Source organism: Rattus norvegicus, chromosome 4 (assembly GCF_036323735.1).
Source record: "Rattus norvegicus strain BN/NHsdMcwi chromosome 4, GRCr8, whole genome shotgun sequence".
NCBI lineage: Eukaryota > Metazoa > Chordata > Mammalia > Rodentia > Muridae > Rattus > Rattus norvegicus.
This window is the reverse complement of record NC_086022.1, coordinates 100,388,776-100,412,020: the sequence shown is the minus strand read 5'-3', so window position 1 is coordinate 100,412,020 and position 23,245 is coordinate 100,388,776. Positions and strand designations below refer to the sequence as shown.

At 38.3% G+C, this 23,245-nt stretch overlaps 1 gene segment (V, D, J or C); it reads right to left on the bottom strand.

Moving 5' to 3' along the window:
• Nucleotides 1–6,854: 6,854 nt before the first annotated feature.
• Nucleotides 6,855–7,471, bottom strand: LOC134486881 (immunoglobulin kappa variable 1-17-like). The segment is given in 2 exon segments: nucleotides 6,855–7,240; nucleotides 7,350–7,471. Coding segments are annotated over 2 exon segments (435 nt in total).
• Nucleotides 7,472–23,245: the final 15,774 nt, after the last annotated feature.

Below are 23,245 nucleotides of genomic sequence, written 5' to 3'. Positions count from 1 at the left end.
GTACAAGACTCTGCAGATCTTGCTCCCTAGAGACGACAAAATTTTTTGTTAAAAATCATTTATTTTTGTATACAGATGTATACACATACAGGAGTGTATGTGTGTGTGTGTGTGTGTGTGTGTGTGCGCGCGCACGCGTGTGTGTGTGCATGAATGTGTGGCTAATTTATTCAAAGCTGAGAAAATGGCATCAGATATATTAGTGCAGCACTATAAAATTTGCTGCCTCCACACAAGTGATGTTAGCTGAACTTATGTCCTCAACAAAAAAGCCAGGACTCTTCCTTTATGAATTCAGCCTGAAAACTGGATTTTTGGACTCTGAGCCAGAATAAAATTTTATGCTGCTTTGATGAGGGTATTTTATCAGAGTAACAGGAAAAAATAATGATGCTAAGAAATAGTAGTGTAAATAGCTAGAAAGAGGGGCTTTTGCTGCTTTTTCAACTGAAGATGCACCTTTCTTTGAACGTCTGTGAAGGAGAGTCATATCCCCATGTTAAATTTTTAAAGAAGATCACCAAATTTAAGCACCCAATATCATGATATTTCTATGGGCATATCTTAGTGATTCTATTCTGGCTTCAACTCCCATATGATCTCAGTGATTTTCCTCTGGTTTCAGCTCCCACATGATCTTAGTTATTCTATTCTGACTTCAGCTCCCATATGTGCATCTTTCATGTTCATTCCTTTTTACTTGTCCCTTCTACATCCTTGACCTCTACTGACATAAATAGAACCTTTGAAAATTATATTCTCCTTGGAGCTGAAGCAGACCTGGTGGTGGTAGAATATGGTATAGAACAGAGGAACTTGAAGATCAATTAAGTATTTCATAGGGAGTAAATCTCCAGTTTTGAAAAATATATATTATGTTATGATAGAGCACAAAGATATATATAATATCTTGAAGCATCCAAAGAATATTATGAAATACATACAATACACAGTGAGGAATGAAGGGATCTCAGGGAACTCACAGGATTCCTGATACTGTCAGGCTTTGATTAAAATACCTTTGTAGAGCACAGATCACCAAGGTGAAAATAAGAAACGCATCCTTCCAGAGACTCCTGACACCACAGTGATTTTAAGTGTTCTCCATGTTTACTTCAAAAGCATTTCAGGATCAGACTAAGAGTAAAACTTTTTGTGACAAATAACATGAAAAGCCAAACATGAAATGAGTATAATAGAGACAACACATAAAAGGGATACAAAACTAAATTTTTTGTAACATAGTGATGGACTTTTTGGATTTGGAAAAGGATATTTACACAGAATACATTTGTAAGTATAAAATCTAATACAAAGTCCTGCTTACTTTCATTCTATCTTGGTAGAAGTTCATTGAGTTCTATAGAGTTTTCTATAGAGTCTGATTCTGAAGAATTTTAGTGTATAATGTAATTTATTTGCAAATTTTTATGATACAGTTTAGAATTTTATTTTTCAAGTGTGTATGAATGAATAATACATCTTTAAATTTCTGAGATTATTTAAGGAGGCCAGTCACCATTCTTAATAGGAATGTATTCCAAAAAGAAATATGAAGAAAATAGTAAGTAATAGAAAAACATAGCATTTTTATAATACCACTGAATCAATTCTTTGACCGATAACAATATCATGTTGTCTGAAGGCAGATATTTTATGCTCTTCTCTCTCTTGGCTACCCGAGTGTTCTATGGCTTATGCTGAGTCCATTTGATGAACTGAAAAAATACTGTAGTTGCCTCCAGCCTTGCATACCTCTACTGATTTGCATGTAGCCAAAGCACAGCCCACCTCTGTGAAGATTTCATGAAAGGATGTTTACACTATGTGCAGAAGCCATTCTCAGTGAGGATACAGCATCAACATGAGTGTTCTCCCTGAACTCCTAGCGCTGCTACTGCTCTGGTTTTCAGGTAAGTCAAACAGAAATGGTGCACATTGCGGTGAATGCTGCTTCACTTTTTATGGAAATTATCTTACCATATGTTTAACATTTTCTGTCTGTTGTACCTATTCAACCTCAGGTATGAGATGTGATATCCAGATGAACCAGACTCCATCCACTCTATCTGTATCTATTGGAGAACGAGTAATTATAAATTGCCATGCCAGTGAGAACATTAATAGTTGGTTATCCTGGCACCAGCAGAAACCAGGGAATGCTCCACAACTACTCATCTATAAGGCATCCAACTACCATACTTGGGTTCCATCAAGGTTCAGTGGCAGTGGATCTGGAACAGATTACTCTCTCAGCAGCAGCAGCCTCCAGCCTGAAGACATTGCTACTTACTACTCTGTACAGGCTAAGAGTCTTCCTCCCACAGTGATAAAAGTGATAACACAAACCAAGTGGGTCAACATTGTAAGTCTGTTCTGCATCAGTTGTCGCACGTAGAGTCTGCACCTATTAATATTTATAATACCCTCCTGGGTTTATAAACCATTTTGACGGTTATGGGAAACTGCCAGTGTGGTCTGTCTCCTTTCAAGCCCAAGATCACAGGGGTGACAAAATGTGTCACAATTTACTTAAGAGTACTTTATTTTCTGGTTGGCAAATCCTAACTTCGTACTTTATTTTCTGGTTGGCTAATCCTAATTGTGCTGGTTTTTGCAATTCATACAGTTGAAAAAAAAAACAAAAAACTTCTAAGTGTACTTCAAGATTGGCTATTTTTAATTCAGAGAACTCATATCTGCATAAAAGCAACATCATGACTTGTGAATATATATTGTATTCTGTGATATATCTTGAAACTTACATTTCATATAGCTGACATTAGCTTGGGATAGTGTTATGGTAGGTTCGAGAAATCTCAGTTGTGTGTGTGTGCAAGGTGGAAGAGGTAGTTCATAGGCACACAACTTGAGTATATGTTATCTTTGGCTATTTCAAACCTATTTCTTTCAGATCCACATGGTTTAAATGGAGTTACTCAAGGTGCCTTCCCTCTCAATAAGGCCACAAAACTGAAAAGATTGTTCAAATTATATCTGTGCTGCTTAAGTCATGTCTGCGAAGTATTTTCATCATGGCAAAGCAAAGGTTATGAACAATAGAGAATTAATATTTTTGATTATTTAAAGAAAGTTAATTTTATAAGTTCAGTATTCTTAATGCTCATTCGCAGTATATCTGACCAAACCATGATTTCTGTTGACAAATAAGTTGATGAATGAGTCTTAATATTCTTTGTTCCATAAAACACTACACTGTAATTTTTCAGCGCCTAAAATATCACCCTATGGAGCTTTATACACATGATTAATGTTTCCATTAAATATAACATGGTAGAAAATGAGAACAATATACAAAAACACAATGTGGGAAATATTATATTGGAAGTACTGGTAGTCAAAGTGTTGGCAGTAGATAATCTTTTTATAAGTAAGCATCCATATGGAGTAGTACAGTGAGTAGGAAAGAAAGAAGGACATTGATTATGTAACAGTCTTATTTATAGTTTCCTTACTTAATATGCAAATAAGCCAAAAGTCAATCAAGAAGGCAAAGTGCTAATTCTCTTTCTAAATAGCTGCCTGGTTACAGAGATTAAAATCCGTTCATTGATTGACAATTTTGAACAATAATGTGTTTTTCTAATATAATTTCCAATAGTGTTGTTTAATTCAGGGAATTTAATGGAATTTGAGAATCTAATTAGGAGAGATCAGTAGGGACCTGCAACAATAAGCAGGTTATGTGAATAGATATAAAGAGTGTATTACCACCTTGGTCATTCCATTGTGCTATAGAAACAAGTTTCTAGAGCACATGTTCAGTCATTTTGTGTTTTAATTGCCCAGTGAGCCCTTGCTTCTGGAGAATATGGAGACTTACCTTACTTATAGCACTCTATTTTCTAACTATTAGATACTACATTGTAATAACCCGTTAAAGGATATAATGCAGATGCCACATTTCTGTGTTAGAGTTCATTTTCATGTGTAACATATCTTCATTTTGACGATGGTAGACCAAGCCGATTGTGCAATGCAGATGCCTAATACACAATGACCTATATGCTGATGAACAGAATATAAGTTTTTGTGCTATGGAACCACAAGACAATGACACAGTGTTAGGCTCTTGACTACTAAAACTTGAGAGTGGCCTGTTATGCCAGGTTTCATGTGAAAATGTTCCCAGGCAGTAGAGTCTACAGAAGTTCAGGCACACTGACAGACATCCAGTTTCACACTTCTGTTACGACAAGTGACATATGTTCTGACTTGCCCAATTATGGGACAGTTACTCCAATAGAGGCAAGAGGAGACAGGTAAAACACCCTCAGAGCCCAGGTTCATGATGATGAAGGTGCAATCTAGCCACTGTCTCTGAACCTCAATGAGACTGTTGACTTTTGCATAATTAAAACAATGTAGAGCTATATATAAAGCACAACTGCTAGATTGTTGAAATACTGTCAGGGACTATAATCCTTGGTTCCTGATGAAAGGACACTCATTGTTGGAGTTTGGAGAAGATGAAGCAGAATATCCAAACTCATCAGCTGCTTGAAAAAATTCTATTATAATTTAGGTGAGTGTGATAGCCAGAACTCTAAGGACTAGAAGACTTTTTATTTTTACATGAGTATGAATTAGACGGTGAAGCATTAAAACCAAATTATCAAAAAGTATAGTTTGTAGAGTATTGACAAAACATAAATATAGAAGCTGAAATTTTACACATGGACCTAAAGCTTCCACCAAATTCAGGGTCTTATTTTGTCATAATTCAAACAGATTGGGAAGACTTTAATCATACATTGAAAGATGAATTATTTATATCTCATGGAGGTTCATTCTGTGTTTAGATGAAGATAATACACACACACAAATGTGTGTGTGTGTGTGTGTGTGTGTATTTTAAAATCATTTTAAGGCATAAAGATTGTGTGGAATTATCTTTTTGTTGAAAAATCTATATATAATTTTGTTCCATTTTTGTTTGTTTGTTTACTTTACATCCAAATCACTGTTCCCTGTCCTGGTTATACAGACACACAGCCCCCATCTCATTCTCTTCTGAGAGGGCAAATTCCACTCCTCCCAATTATCACCCTATTCTCATACATTAGTTCTCTGCACCAGTAGACCTATCCTCTCCCATTGAGAGGAGTCAAGGTAGCACATTTATGGAAATAGAATCCACAAGGTGGCAGCAGCTTAGGGATAGCTCCCAATCCAGTTGTTGGGGAAACTGCCTGTAGATGAAGCTGAACATCTGGTGCATGTGAGCAGGGACCTTGAGTTCCAGCCATGCAGGCTATTTGGTTACTGGCTCAGTCTATAAGAGCTTCCAAGTTAGACTATTTTACTCTGTTAGTCTTCTTGTGGAGTTCTTATGACTTCCCTGAAGGTCATTCAATCCTTCCCCAAACTCTTTCAATAGTGCTATGTTCATTGTTTTGCTGAGACTCTCTGCATTTGCTTTTGTCTGCTGCTACTGGGTGGAGTCTCTCAAAAGGCAGTAATGTTAGGCTCCTGTCATGCCTGTCCTTTTGATCCTTGTTAACCTCACTCAGGGAAACATTTTCTAGTTCCATTCATTTGCCTTCAAAATTCATGATGTCCTTGTATTTAATAGCTGGCTAGAATTCTGTTGCATAAATGAACCACCGTTTCTGTATCCATTTTTTGGTTGCAGGACATATTTATTGTTTCCATCTTCTGTCTAATACAAATAAACTTGTATGAACATAGTGCAGCACATGTCCTTGTAGTGTGTGGGAACATATATTGGGTACATACCCTGGAATTGTATAGCTGGATCTTCTGGCAGAACTGTTTCTGATTTTATGGAAAATAGTCATATTGATTGCCAGAGTGGTGAACAAGTTTGCACTAAATCGAAATTCATTTAATTGAAAAGTTTCTGAAAAGCAAAGAACACTATCAATAAGACAAAACAGCAATCTATAGGTTGGGAAAGGGTATTCACCAACCTGACATCCAACACAGAATGTCCAAAAAATATAAAGAACTAAAGATAGTGACACCAATAAGCCAAATTACCCAATTTAAATCTTGGGCACAGAGCTAAAAAGAATTCTCAACAGAGGAATCATGAATAGTTGAAAAGCATTTAATGAAATGGTCAGAGTTCTTAGTCATCAAGGAAATGCAAATGAAAGTAACCCTGATATTTCATCTAGCACTCACCAGAATGGCTAAGATCAAAAGCTGAAGTGACAGTTCATGTAGGTTAGGATGTGAAGCCAGAGAAGTACTATATTACTACACATGTTTATTAATAGCTTTAAAAAAAGAATTGGTGCTAAAATAAAAAAAATTACGGGTAAAAATTATTTTACCAAACACATAAACATTTCTAACGGATCTACTTAAATGGAAGGGCAGTTATTAATTGTAAAATATGGATTCAGTCTTATATTATAGAAGACAAATAATGTTTTAAAATCCACTAGTCCCTTCAAACAGGTGCTTGGATAGAGTAAAATTTACATAAAGACAAGAATTCAAACAGGCCACTAAAAGCATCAAACCCTAATACTGATGTTTGTAAATAGGTCTTGAGACCACATACACTTCAAATCTTTGACGTGCAACTAAGATCCGACTTCAAAATGAACACTAGAGTTTTCTCTGTGTTAAGCTCCAACATTGCATACCTGTACTTTGTATCTCCCAGAAGCCATTCAATAGCTTTTCTGAGAATATCACTTAGATTCCTCAGGTACAATGACAGCAACAGTTCATGAAGTCTACAGAGATTAAGTAAAGTTTCTACTTCTGAAGCATACAGGGTACAGAGGAACCTCATGGGACTCTCATGCCCAAACCATGCAAACTCTTCAAAGCCTGACTATATCTGAGAAATTATGTCAGTAATGGAACCAAAAGAACAGCTGTGAAAACCCAACCCCACACATCTGCATCTCTGGGTGGTTTATGTTATGGTTTGTATCACCGTGGGGAAAACTATTATGCTGCAAGCAGAAATATGTGGCAAAATCTTCAGGCTGCAGGCTGCTGATGGTGAGTGTGTAATCTGTACCAGATCCACTGCCACTGAACCTTGATGGGATGCCTGTTTGCAAATTGTTTGTATTATATATCAGGCGTTTGGGAGCTTCTCCAAGCTTTTGCTGATACCAGTTTAAGTACTTGTTAATATTCTGACTTGCTTTGCAGTTGATAGTGACTCTGTCTCCCACAGATGCAGACAGGAATGAAGGAGACTGGGTCATCTGGATGTCACATCTCATGGCTGATATTGGAAATACACATCAAACACATACTGTTAATAACATGAAAAACATAACTTTTCAAAGTACTAGGCACACTTCTGAAAGTGTTTTTGATATTGTCCATCTTACCTGGGAGCCAAATCAGCAGCAGCCCTAAGAGCTGGACTGGAGCCATCATGACTGGCCTGTGTCCTGTCTGGGACTGAATACCAAATAATGCAGATTGTCTAATAAGAAGGCCTACTTAAGTGGACTGTGTTCCTCAGTTATGCAAATCATGCGGTCTGGCACAGCTGCTTGGCTGACTTGCCTCTGTAATTTAATAAAGACATGATGTCTCTGCCATATTCAGAAGGAAAGTTGGGATGCATAGAATTTTCTGACAGGAAATGTGATTATTTCTCTTGAGAAAGAGAAGAACAGTGTCAACCCAGGCTCCTGTAAATAGAGTATTATGTTCATTAAAATTTCTGCCGTGCTTTCCTCAAGAGAGCTCCAACTCATACAGTAACTGTTCACTATGACTCAATCCTATACCAGAAAAGATCTAGAAAACTGTACATAGGCCCCTTTTATATGTGCCTGGAAAAACTATTGGAAACACAGTGTCTTCCCTTTTGCTCCCCTCCCCTGATCCTCTTAATATGAAGTAGACATACAGAAAAAGCAAAAACTCAATACACGATGAACAGGAAAACAAAAAAAAAATGTGATTAAGTAACAGGACCAACATTCACTAAACTCTCATCTATATAAATTTGATGTGACTGTCTGCATTCATGACTGTTCTGAATTATGCATTACTGCTTCCCATCATGTGGTTGATCTTTCCCTGATGATGTCTCAGATCATTACTCCTATCATCTCTCATAGGTTTTGACCCTAAACATTATCACAATCAGCAGCCCTTACTCTGGTATGTGGTCATTCAGACTTTAAATGTTTCATGGTCCTTAAAAATAATAAACATATTTTCACTTCCTTCTGTTTTTATATATTTAATAAACAAAAGTTTATTTGATTCACATCAACAAAGTTTACATAGTACATAAAATATAATAGGGATTAGAGATAGTTTTAAAGACAAAAACTTGGTAGAATTTCTGATTAGAGATATATACCCTAACACCCTCTCCATGTTTTCGAAGTTAGTCAGTGAAACTAATTTTTTTCCAGTAACTGCTGATCTCTAATGTCTCAAAGGAGTAACAGACATTGAATGCTTATGGAAGGGTTATACAGTAGTTGTTACATCAATACACACACATATAAATTCATATACCAAAATATTGTATTTCAGTCCTAAGCATAGTATACAGTTATTTCCAAACTTTCAAATGTGAAAAGATAAAATAACAGTACTCCTTACAGCAATTTATCTTGCCCTTTGGGTTCTATAGACTACAATTTGCTTCAGACTCCATGACCATAAAGCAGATGATACAGGGAAGACTGAGTGGCTTGAAGATTGAATGTTTAATGAAAGCCCCATGTCGTCTATCATGCCCATTAAACACACAGAAGAGAGGAAACAGCTCCCTGAAAATATAAAAAAAGATCAGTGACAGACCTATGTTCACGTAGAGGCTAGACTAATCCCCAGAGTGTCCTTTCTTCACTGTAAGCCATATCTTTATTTCTATATAATCAAGGAAGCTGGGTCATACAAGTACCTTCAGTGAAGCCAGGTAGAGCATGTGGCTCCAGGCAAACAAAACACTGATGTGCACATATGGAAGCTTTTGCTTGTAATCCTCAGTAGGACTTGTAGAATTTGTTATTTCTCTGATATGAAGGTGAAGATCCTTGATCCTTTTTTTTCCTGCAGCTCTCAGTAACTGAGCTTCTAGTATAGATTTAAAAGAAGCAAGACTCGATAAGAAGAATCTGTAGCACTGGATATATTTATACTATCATTAGGTATGTGGTACACACAGATTCCTTTTGATTAACATATGTAAAATTAAGTACATCTGTATAGAATGTAAAGAATAAACTGTATAAATTTGTTGAACAGAAAAACTTTTTTGTCAAAGATATGGTTCACTGAATAAAGACACTTGTTGCTTTAGAGAGGATCTATTTTTGTTTTCTAGTGCCCTAGTATGGCTAAAAACATTGATAATTCTAGATCTACAATATTTGATGGCCATTTCTAACTACCAGTAGCAACAGATATGTACTTGTCTCACCAGCATACATGCATCCAGGACACACATACACATAAACAGAAAATAAATTAGAGCCAACCAGGGTAGAATACCAGAGGAAAGAGACAGGGCAGAGTGTAGTGTGATAAGATCACTATTGATTATTGATTATTACTGGTTAGAAAACAGGTTGTTCTTTCACCAAAATTGTTTTTTAACATTAGAATGAAGGGACGTTGGTATAATATGCAGGAGAGGATGAAGGAAGAGGTGAATAGTGCCATGGGTTGATCCTCCACCCATTGCCGATATGGGAAGAAATAGAATGCAAGACAGTGTTTGGCAAGTGAAGAATGTAAAATGAAAAGAATATATCTTTAGTTCCACAGTGAAAGTACAGAAAGACTGATGATACCCACCAGAGGAAGTTTAGACATTTTGAACAGAGAAACATTCCAGGATAATGCAGAAAAGCAGGAAGTTAAGAGTCTGAGTAATAGTAGAGGAGGGTCCAGGAGCAGCAGGACCGCTGCGTCTGAGACACCACCAGAACCTGAAGGGAACTACCAGATAAACAGTTCTCTGCACCCAAATCCCGTGGGAGGGAGAGCTAAACCTTCAGAGAGGCAGACATGCCTGGGAAACCAAAAGAGACTGCACTTTGCACACATCTCTGACATCAGAGGAAAACGCCAGACGCCATCTGGAACCCTGGTGCACGGAAGCACCCAGAAAGGGCGGCACAGATCTTCCTGGTTGCTGCTGCCGTGGAGAGCTCGTAGGCAGCACCCCATATGCAAACTTGAGCCTCGGGACTATAGGTAAGACCAACTTTTCTGCTGCAAGAGACCTGCCTGGTGAACTCAGGACACACAGAGGCAAAATTCTTCTAGGACCGGGCACTTCCAGTGTTTACTGGGAGTCCCAATCCCGCGGATCCTGGCCCGCAGCAGCTCTCTGCTCCCAAACCCCTTGGGAGAGAGACCTCATCGCCTGGTCAGGTGGGCACTCCTGAGGCTGCAGAGCAGAAGAGACCACTAACACTGCCCACCCCTGCCCACATCCCTGGCCCAAGAGGAAACTGTATACGGCCTCTGGGTTCCCGTAGAGGAGGGCCCAAGAGCAGCAGGACCACTGCTTCTGAGACACCGCCAGAACCTGAAGAGGACTACCAGATAAACAGTTCTCTGCACCCAAATCCCTTGGGACAGAGAGCTAAACCTTCAGAGAGGCACACACGCCTGGGAAACCAGAAGAGACTACACTCTGCACACATCTCTGAAACCAGAGGAAAACACCAAACGCCATCTGGAACCCTGGTGGACTGAAGCACCCAGAAAGGACGGCGCAGATCTTCCTGGTTGCTGCTGCCGCGGAGAGCTCATAAGCAACACCCCACGAGCAAACTTGAGCCTCGGAACCACAGGTAAGACCAAATTTTCTACTCCAAGTGACCTGCCTGGTAAACTCCAGACACAGGCCCACAGGAACAGCTGAAGACCTGTAGATAGGAAAAACTACACGCCAGAAAGCAGAACACTCTGTCCCCATAACTGGCTGAAAGAAAACAGGAAAACAGGTCTACAGCACTCCTGACACACAGGCTTATAGGACAGTATAGCCACTGTCAGAAATAGCAGAACAAAGTAACACTAGAGATAATCTGATGGGGAGAGGCAAGCACAGGAACCCAGGCAACAGAAACCAAGACTACATGGCATCATCGGAGCCCAATTCTCCCACCAAAGCAAACACGGAATATCCAAACACACCAGAAAAGCAAGATCCAGTTTCAATATCATATTTGATCATGATGCTGGAGGACTTCAAGAAAGACGTGAAGAACTCCCTTAAAGAAACACAGGAAAACATTAATAAACAAGTAGAAGCCCATAGAGAGGAGTCACAAAAATCCCTGAAGGAATAACACGAAAACACAATCAAACAGTTGAAGGAATTAAAAATGGAAATAGAAGCAATCAAGAAAGAACACATGGAAACAACCCTGGATATAGAAAACCAAAAGAACAGACAAGGAGCCGTAGATACAAGCTTCACCAACAGAATACAAGAGATGGATGAGAGAATCTCAAGAGCAGAAGATTCCATACAAATCAGTGACTTAAGTGTCAAAGATAATGTAAAGCAGAAAAAGCTACTGGTACAAAACATACAGGAATTCCAAAACTCAATGAGAAGATCAAACCTAAGGATAATAGGTATAGAGGAGAGGGAAGACTCCCAGCTCAAAGGACCAGTAAATATCTTCAACAAAATCATAGAAGAAAACTTCCGTAACCTAAAAAAAAAAAGAGATACCCATAGGCATACAAGAAGCCTACAGAACTCCAAATAGATTGGACCAGAAAAGAAACACCTCCCGTCACATAATAGTCAAAACAGCAAACGCAAAAAATAAAAAAAGAATATTAAAAGCATTAAGGGAAAAAGGTCAAGTAACATGTAAAGGCAGACCTATCAGTATCACACCAGACTTTTCAGCTAAAATTCATCAAAAAAGAAAAGGAAGGACACATCATATTCATCAAAGGAAAAATCAACCAAGATGAACTCTCAAACCTAAATATCTATGCCCAAATACAAGAGCACCTACATACGTAAATGAAACCTTACTAAAGCTCAAAACACACATAGCACCTCACACAATAATAGTAGGAGATTTCAACACCCCACTCTCATCAATGGACAGATCATGGAAACAGAAATTAAGCATAGATGTAGACAGACTAAGAGAAGTCATGAGCCAAATGGACATAACAGATATTTATAGAACATTCTATCCTAAAGCAAAAGGATATACCTTCTTCTCCACTCCTCATGGTACTTTCCCCAAAATTGAACCTATAATAGGTCAAAAAATGGGCCTCAACAGGTACAGAAAGATAGAAATAATCCCATGCGTGCTATCGGACCACAACGGCCTAAAACTGGTCTTCAATAACAATAAGGGATGAATACCCACGTATACGTGGAAATTGAACAATGCTCTACTCAATGATAACCTGGTCAAGGAAGAAATAAAGAAAGAAATTAAAGACTTTTTAGAATTTAATGAAAATGAAGGTACAACATACCCAAACTTAAGGGACACAATATAAGCTGTGCTAAAGGAACACTCATAGTGCTAAGTGCCTGCAGAAGGAAACAAGAAAGAGCATATGTCACCAGCTTGACAGCACACTTAAAAGCTCTAGAACAAAAAGAAGCAAATACACCCAGGAGGAGTAGAAGGCAGGAAATAAGCAAACACAGAGCTGAAATCAACCAAGTAGAAAAAAAAAAAGGACCATAGAAAGTATCAACAGAACCAAAAGTTGGCTGTTTGAGAAAATCAACAAGATAGATAAACCCTTAGGCAGACTAACAAGAGGACACAGAGAGTGTGTCCAATTAATAATCAGAAATGAAAAGGGAGACATAACTACAGATTCAGAGGAAATTAAAAAAATCATCAGAACTTACTATAAAAGCCTATATTCAACAAAACTTGAAAATCTGCAGGAAATGGAAAATTTCCTAGACAGATACCAGGTAACGAAGTTAAATCAGGAACAGATAAACCAGTTAAACAACCCCATAATTCCAAAGGAAATAGAAGCAGTCATTAAAGGTCTCCCAACCAAAAAGAGCCCATGTCCAGACGGGTTTAGTTCAGAATTCTATCAGACCTTCATAGAAGACCTCGTACCAATATTATCCAAACTATTCCACAAAATTGAAACAGATGGAGCACTACTGAATTCCTTCTAGGAAGCCACAATTACTCTTATACCTAAACCACACAAAGACCCAACAAAGAAAGAGTACTTCAGACCAATTTCCCTTATGAAAATCGACGCAAAAATACTCAATAAAATTCTGGCAAACAGAATCCAAGAGCACATCAAAACAATCATCCACCATGATCAAGTAGGCTTCATCCCAGTCATGCAGGGATGGTTTAATATACGGAAAACCATCAATGTGATCCACTATATAAACAAACTGAAAGAACAAAACCACATGATCATTTCATTAGATGCTGAGAAAGCATTTGACAAAATTCAACACCCCTTCATGATAAAAGTCCTGGAAAGAATAGGAATTCAAGGCCCATACCTAAACATAGTAAAAGCCATATACAGCAAACCAGTTGCTAAAATTAAACTAAATGGAGAGAAACTTGAAGCAATCCAACTAAAATCAGGGACTAGACAAGGCTGCCCACTCTCTCCCTATTTATTCAATATAATTCTTGAAGTTCTAGCCAGAGCAATCAGACAACAGAAGGAGGTTAAGGGGTACAGATCGGGAAAAGAAGAAGTCAAAATATCACTATTTGCAGATGATATGATAGTTTATTTAAGTGATCCCAAAAGTTCCACCAGAGAACTACTAAAGCTGATAAACAACTTCAGCAAAGTGGCTGGGTATAAAATTAACTCAAATAAATAAGTAGCCTTCCTCTACACAAAAGAGAAACAAGCCGAGAATGAAATTAGGGAAACGACACCCTTCATAATAGACCCAAATAATATGAAGTACCTCGGTGTGACTTTAACCAAGCAAGTAAAAGATTTGTACAATAAGAACTTCAAGACTCTGAAGAAAGAAATTGAGGAAGACCTCAGAAGATGGAAAGATCTCCCATGCTCATGTATTGGCAGGATTAATATAGTAAAAATGTCCATTTTACCAAGAGCGATCTACAGATTCAATGCAATCCCCATCAAAATACCAATCCAGTTATTCAAAGAGTTAGACAGAACAATTTGCAAATTCATCTGAAATAACAAAAAACCCAGGATAGCTAAAGCTATCCTCAACAATAAAAGGACTTCAGGGGGAACCACTATCCCTGAACTCGGGCAGTATTACAGAGCAATAGTGATAAAAACTGCATGGTATTGGTACAGAGTCAGACAGATAGACCAATGGAACAGAATTGAACGCCCAGAAATGAACCCACACACCTATGGGCACTTGATTTTTGACAAAGGAGCCAAAACCATCAAATGGAAAAAAGATGGCATTTTTTCAGCAAATGGTGCTGGTTCAACTGGAGGTCAACATGTAGAAGAATGCAGATCGATCCATGCTTATCACCCTATACAAAGATTAAGTCCAAGTGGATCAAGGACCTCCACATCAAACCAGATACACTCAAACTAATAGAAGAAAAACTAGGGAAGCATCTGGAACACATGGGCACTGGAAAAAATTTCCTGAACAAAAAAAGGAATGGCATGTGCTCTAAGATCAAGAATTGACAAATGGGGTCTCATAAAACTACAAAGCTTTTGTAAGGCAAAGGACACTGTGATTAGGACAAAACAGCAACCAACAGATTGGGAAAAGATCTTTACCAATCCTACAACAGATAGAGGCCTTATATCCAAAATATACAAAGAACTCAAGAATTTAGACTGCAGGGAGACAAATAACCTTATTAAAAAATGGGGTTCAGAGCTAAACAAACAATTCACAGCTGAGGAATGCCGAATGGCTGAGAAACACCTAAAGAAATATTCAACATCTTTAGTCATAAGGGAAATGCAAATCAAAACAACCCTGAGATTTCACCTCACACCAGTGAGAATGGCTAAGATCAAAAACTCAGGTGACAGCAGATGCTGGCGAGGATGCGGAGAAAGAGGAACACTCCTCCATTGTTGGTGGGATTGCAGATTGGTACAAACATTCTGGAAATCAGTCTGGAGGTTCCTCAGAATATTGGACATTGAACTGCCTGACGATACACCTATACCTCTCTTGGGCATACACCCACAAGATGCCCCAACATATGAAAAAGACACGTGCTCCACTAAGTTCATCGAAGCCTTATTTATAATAGCCAGAAGCTGGAAAGAACCCAGATGCCCTTCAAGAGAGGAATGAATACAGAAATTGTGGTTACATCTACACAATGGAATATTACTCAGCTATCAAAAACAATGACTTTATGAAATTCGTAGGCAAATGGTTGGAACTGGAAAATATCATCCTGAGTGAGGTAACCCAGTCACAAAAAAACACAGATGGTATGCACTCATTGATAAGTGGCTATTAGCCCAAATGCTTGAATTACCCAAGATGCCTAGAACAAATGAAACTCAAGACGGATGATCAAAATGTGAATGCTTCACTCCTTCTTTAAAAGGGGAACAAGAATACCTGTGGCAGGGAATAGAGAGGCAAAGATTAAAACAGACACAGAAGGAACACCCATTCAGAGCCTGCCCCACATGTGGGCCATACATATACAGCCATCCAATTAGACAAGGTGGATGAATCAAAGAAGTGTTATTCCCAGGAAAGGGAATAACACTCGAAATGTGTATAAGAAATATTCAAGTTAATAATTAAAAAAATAAAACTAAATACATATGAAAAAAAAGAGTCTGAGTAATAAACCTGGAACCTGGCAAATGAATAGATTTATAGGGTCAAGCTAAATCAATCCAATGTGAAGAGGCAGTTAACTGTTCAGAAGAACTCAAAAGCCACACCCTCATCTGCTTCACTGAAACTTCTACTTGTCAAATACTGAACAACCATTCATATTAAAAATTCTTTCAGTGATGCATAAAGTCCTGTACAAGGTTGAGCAGGCTGCAGAAAAGTTTGCCACCTCCTGGCCATGGATCTTTTTTACAGGAGTCTTCAGTCATGCTCTTCTATTTAAAGATAGTGTGAAACTCACTCTTTCACAATTTCAAATTCTGCAAGACCATGGACTTCACACATTGAAGGGAGAACCATAGTTTAGTAGAAAGAGTTGCTGAGGCAAAGACCCCCTGACACATTACGTGAGAAAGAGCTTTTTGTTCCAACGGAGAGCACTATGAACAGGTTAGTAAATGTGCTGTGTAATAATATTAACAATAATAACTTGACAAGTCTTAAGGTTCTTTGCTCCACCTCTGAAGTAGTCAAGAACCCAAGATGACAAGGAGCATCCATGCTCAGTAGGTAAAAGGGGTAGAAACTGATCATTGCATCTGCTGGCACTAAAAAGTGACGTTCTCCTGGTTTAATCCCCATACAAAGTCTTAGCTGAATTGACAGGCGGTTTTTTACATGAATTTGCTTGATCGCAAAACTGAACAATGATGAACCACAAGAGCCTAAGAGATTCAACATTAGCACATATATTGTGTTCAATGCCTCAATTAATAGCTTACATCTTAAATTATTATATTTGGACAGATAATAGTAGTTAAAGAACCTATTATGTTGTATGCTTCAACATTAGCATATATATTGTTCGATGGATTTAGGGAAACTTCACTTTATTTTTCATTCAGTGGATAAGGTACATTCCTAGGACATTCTTTAAACTTTTAAGAGTTAGATTATCATAGTTCTAGCAGATAATGGCTGACTCATTGTATATATTGGATATTCATCTTCTATCAGATGTAGGATTGGTAAAGATCTTTCCAAATCTGTTGCATGGTGTTTTGTCTTAATGACAGTGTCTTTTGCCTTACAGAAACTTTGCAATTTTATGAGGTCCCATTTGTTTACTGTTGATCTTAGAGCATAAACCATTAATGCTCTGTTCAGGAAATTTTCTCCAGTGCCCATGTGTTCGAGACTTCCAAATTTCTGTTGTATTACTTTTAGTAAATGTGGTTTTATGTGGAGGTCCTTGATCCACTTGTGATTCAGCTTTGTACAAAACAATCAGAATGGATTGATTTGCATGCTGACCACAAGTTGAACCATCATCATGTGTTGAAAATGCTATCATTTTTCTATCAGATGGTTTTAGTTCCCTTATCAAACATCAGTGGCCATAGATGTGTAGCTCCTTTCTGCATCTTCAATTCTATCTCTTTGATCTACCTGCCTGCCTCTGTAGCAATTGCATGCAATTTTCACCATTATTGCTCTGTTATACAGCTTTAGGTCAGCAATGGTGATTCCCCCAGAACTTCTTTTATTGCTGAGGGTAGTTTTCTCTACACTAGGTTTTTGTTATCCCAAGTGAATTTGCAACTTAGTCTTTCTAAGTGTATGAAGATTTGATTTGGCATTTTGATGGCGATTTCATTGACTCTGTAGATTCCTTTCAGCAAGATGACTATTTTTACTCTATTAATCCTGCCAGTCCACGAACATGGGCGTTCTTTCCATCTTCTGAGATCCTCTTCAATTTCATTCTTCAGATACTTGAAAATCTTGTCATACAGTACGTCACTTGCTTGGTTAGAGACTCACCAAGATATTTTATGTTATTTGTGACTAATGTGAAAGGTGTTATTTCCCTAATTTCTTTCTCAGCCTGTTTATACTTTGGTAGAGGAAGGCTACTGATATTTTGAGTTAATTTTATATCCAGCCACGTTGCTGAAGTTGTCTATCAGGAGTCTTAGTCTGGGTTTCTATTCCGCACAAACCTCATGACCAAAATGCAAGTTGGAGAGTAAAGAGTTTATTCAGTTTACTCTTCCATATTGCTGTTTATCATCCCAAGATCATAGGACTGGAACTCAAGCAGGTCAGGAAGTAAGAGTTGTTGCAGAGGCATGAAGGGATGCAACTTACTGGTTTGCTTCTCCTGGCATGTTCAGCTTGCTTTCTTATAGAACCTAAGAGTACCAGCCTAGGTAGAGTACCATGAAATATAACGTGGAATACTGACAAATCACACCAAAAACATGTTTCCACAAGGATATGTTTTAATGGGAGGCCGAGACAAGGGAGAGAGGGACGAGTGGGAAAAGAGAAAAAGAGAGAGGAAAGAAAATATCTGCCTTTTATTTGGAATATGATGCAACTACTCCTAAGTGAAAGTGGGAACTAAGCCAAGGGTACACTGGGAATGTATGACTATTGCCACGGCAACACTAACCAGGTGGTGTTGCTACTGGAGGCAAAAACAATTCCTGATACCAACATACCTCTCTTTTTCTTATCATAAAACAAAGGTAAAATAAGGGAGAGGTTTTTCCGGCCGTGACTAGGTTAGGCACGATCTGAACTGCATTCTTATGATGGGCAGCTCAGATACCTACAAAAGTGATTGGCAGGAGCTTGGTTCCCTGGATTACCCTTATTTCATGGAAAAGGAGTATCAACATGCAAACTCCTGACCAACTGGCAGGCAAACAATGATATACCTGGGTTTCACAGGGGATTCTCCTATTTTGGAATACTGGGCATTGTGGCAGATATGGGGTATCAGGGGTTTTGGTTATATTGCAGTCTAGGGAGCCTAACATTCCTACAGAATATGTCCCAGAGGTTTTAAAACAGTTTGCCACACCAAAAAGCAGAAATATATGGAATCATGAAGCCATATAAGTTAGGGCAGCTTACAAAGTGTGAGGCAAGGTTATTGCTTTGGATCACTGGAGAAGCCATAAGTGGCAACTTACAGGTGATGGTAAGAAGTGCTCTAGAAATCACCAGGTTCATCTCTTTAAGTGCTTGTCAGAGTTGTCCCCAAGAACATAGGTTCTCCTCCCTTTACCATCTAAACCTCTAAACCTCATAGATCCATTCTGGAGAAAAAGACTAACAATCACACACATGAGCAGAACATGCATCTAAATCAGCAAGGCCCCAGAAATTCCCATCCTTCCACATATTTCTTCTTCATCTCATTTCTCTCCTTAACAGGGATACAGAGCAAAAGCAACCCTGGGAGCTGAGCATGGTATATCATCCTCAGACCTTGATATGAAGAGTCTTGAGTAGTCATGACAGAAAGAGAGACTAGTTTTTGTCTTGGACTTGAAATATAAGTCTCTCAATATGGAACAATATGTAAATCTCTTGTTTAGGATAACTGTGAAAAGTACCTAATGTTGAGAGAATTCTACTCTTCAGAGTGAAGAAACATAAGGTGCCATATTTTGTAGAATCACTGATATAGCAGGGGTTGGCAGGGAGCAGATAGGCTCCACTGGAATTGGGTGAATGGAGACAAATAAAAATAAATCTCTAAGGTCTGGGCATGACAAAATAGCATGAAGGACATATATTTTATGTAACTCTGTGTTCTACTCAGCAAGAGGGAGGAAAATGCTCACTCAACTGCTTGACTTCTTCTAGGCTATTCCAGAGAAGGAGGTATTATCTGCCCCATTAGTATTAATATTCACAAGTTTTACTTATCCATATCAGTGATTTAAACTACTTGAAGGAGAGTGTTCGTATGATAATTAAGAAATGTTAGTTTTTTTAAGTACAAGAAGGACAAAGAAAGTAAGTGAAAAAGACTCTGTCATGTACAGTTAAACCTATGGCCATCTCTGAGGTAGGAGAAGAAAGTTTCTATTTAAGACTTGTGCTTTTGTCATTACTCCCTCCAGCGTACCAATAATTTAGAGTTTATTAGACCACCTATACTGACCATGTTCAGCATCGTATTATTTTCTCATCGTGCCCCACATTTTGTTTTATTATTTTAAACCCAGATATAAAAGATTCTTTGTGTTATTTTTAACCTAAGAATCATATTACACTAACCAGAGCATTTGAATATTGCTTCCTTCACAAGTCTGAGATGCAAGTATGAGATAAAAGCTCAGTTGTACCCTTGCCCCAAATGATCACAGTCCTTACTTCTCTTTCTCAAAATGAGTCTCTGTGTTTATCTGCAGGGGCTGCTAATGATCTGACAAAATATTTGTCTCAGGGTTTCTAGTGGTGTAAAGACAATGAATTTCTATATATTTCACTTTTAATAAAGGCATTTTATTTGCATAGAATTGCAAAGTCTCTTAATAAGCACACATAAAAATATTTTATAAATATTACAAGGTAATATCATAATTAGAGATACTAAGTAACTTTGGCAATTATTAGTTCTGAAAATAACCACCAAATACTACACTGAGAAGTTTGACAGCGAAGATAAATTGGAAGATGAATGAAATAATTTATTTGATCCCTAGGTTATTGATCACTACGATGATAAGTTCATAGGTGTAGACTAGACTATTTCTTACCCATGAAATATTTATTGGTGTTTGAAAATGCCTAAAGAAACTCTCCCAAATATGAAGACCAATATTATAATATACTATGTTATCATGCAGGCAGAGATATTTGCCACAAGTTGAACTCTTGAAAATATTGAAATATATTATAAAAGATTTGACTTAACTGAGACGCCAGGAAAAAAATATAGGTCTCCTCATGCTGGGTAGGAGGTGGGGGTGTACTTTAATATCAGCACTGATTTATTATATATTCATTTATTTTTATAAGCCAGTTTTATGGTACAGAACATTTGATCTATAAAAGAACAATTAAAATGCATTAATCAGCCCTGTGGTACCTAGGGCATCTAGAAAAAAGTCACTGAAGCACCTGTTCTAGCCCCACACTGGGTGACACCAAGTTGTGTTAGACATGACAGAAAATTGGGGCAGAAAAAGAAGCTGAGCATTTCATTCACTTTAGAAAGAGGAGTAATTGAAAACACAGTAACAGTGAAGAATAGGAAGATGTGAGGACTATGCATAATCACCTGAGAACATTAATGTCCTAGACTGCCACTAAGGGGTCTTTTGTCCATGACAAAGTAGGGATCCATGCTGAAGACTGTTCCCCATGTTGCTACCAAAGGCTATACAGATGTCAGTAGTCTGGACAACTGCCTGAGACCATGCTGATATCAGGGGGCTGTGCTGATGCTAGGGGCCATGAGATTACCAACCTGATCTGAGTGGCCTGTGTTGCCACTTAGGCCATGGTGACGTCCTGGCCCAGGTTAACACTAAGGATCATGTCACAGCTCATGGTCCTTATGCAGCTATAGTATGTACCTATGCTGGTGCTTCAAGTTACCACCAAATGTCATGCTTATATCTGTAGTATGGGCTGCTACCTGAGACAAGGTAGATGTTTGAGAGCTGTGCTACTGCTGCCATTAGATACACTGTTATGAGTGGCCTGTGCTTCCCCATAAAGCTATGGTGACACCTGGACCCATGCTGCTATAAGGATATATCTGTGTATGTGGTCCTGCATCCAGGATCTGTGTTGATATTCATGGCCTCTGTTACCACCAGAAGCCATGTGATGTCCCCATTCTAGTTTGTTGCCTAAGGCAATGCTAAGGTATTAGCACTGTACTGAGCTGGCGCTGTACATCAACTCTGCCAGGAAAGCTTGTCTTGCACCTTGCTGGCCATCACACTCAGGAAAGCTGTCCCTGTGCCTTGGAAGCTACCACACTCAGATGAGCCTGGGTATTCTAGGAGAGTTGGTTGTTGTAGCATGGGGGCTAGAAAGCTGGCCCCTAGACAGGAGAGCAGGACAGCTCGTCCCACACCTTGCTAGAACAGCACACTGGAGCTGCACCTGGTGGTGCTGGCGTGTAAGAGCAAGCCCTGGTGTGTAAGAGTGGAGGAGCTGGCTCTGTTCCTCATGAGGCAAAATGGAGGAGCTGTCCTTGGTGCTGTTACGGAGGTGCTGGCAGGCTGATCAACTCAGCTTCTACCCAGACATAGATCCAGGCCTCTGATTTGGTTCACTCTAACATCTACCACAACTGTGACAGGCTGGCATTGGTGAATAGGCAGGGTCTTTAGATCCAAAGCTGCAGGATCCCCATGACATGAAGCAACAACAGGATATCCAAGAGAAGTCCCAGTGAAGATCCTGTATTGAAAGTGTAGCAGGAGGCAGAGGCCTTAAATCACAATAATGACTCACTGCAGTGAACATTTGCAAATAAAGAGGTTTGGACCAAATGGTATACTGTGTGACACGTTATGTATGATACACCAAAAAATGTTCCTTTTTCTTTTCTTTTTTTGGGGGTAGTGGGGAGTGGTTGCAAGGGCAGGGGTTAGATATTACAGTACAGGGAGGTGAACAGCATTGGGGCACAAAAAGAATTAATAAAAAGTTAAAAATTCATTAACTTATTTAGATTGGACATATAACACGCAAAGCATGCACACACATGTGCATACACACACAAATACACATCACTATCCTAGAGGCAGTTAGGAAGACACTAAAGATTGGGAGGTTATTATGACATCAACACCCCTTCCTGTGATGTTATATCTCATTTAAATGATTCTGAGTTCATTTGTTTTAAATGCTGAGTTCGTGGAGAGTACATTTGCCAGATCCCTTCTCTGAGATTATTGGGTTTCCCTCTGCTGGTCACCTAATATAATGTCAGTGGACAGTAGACATTCATACTTGTGTCTCCATAAACAGGACTGAGCACTGTGAATAGTCTAATGCAGTTTTATTAAAGTTGTAAAGGTCTGGAAGCACAACAGCCCCATATTCTTTGTCTTGATTCAGAGTTATGTCAAATGCCTTGCTTTTTTTTAATAGCATGTGCAGATAAGTGTTTGATTATCTGAACATTCATAAAGAATTCCACTATATACTATGGTAATAATTCTATGCAATTTTAAATTGAAGAATTAAAATACTGCAAGGATTCAAATGTCTTAGACTTACATACACTAGAAGGATGTATAGAAATGTAAAATTCCTTTCCCATCAAAGAAATATTTCATGGCTCTGGATTTCAAAATGTCCCATTATTGTCTTTTGATTTAAAAGAAAATATGCTATCTTCTATATTTTAGCATAAATAATTACTCCGTCCTGAATAGGCATCCATAGCTATTACATAACATTGATTGATGTGTCATATGACCTAAAAGATACAGTTATAATTCAGCTTAAATCAAAAGAGGACAAATAGCAGATTTTTGAAACAGTGGCATTTTATTTCAGTCATCAACCAAACTATAGCATACTTTTAAAGTAAAGATATTGTTTGTATTAATTACTTCAGGACTTTGAGAAATGTCTTCATTAAGAGTCACAATACCAACTGTTGCAATATTTAAGTAACACAGTGGCATCCTAGTAAAATAG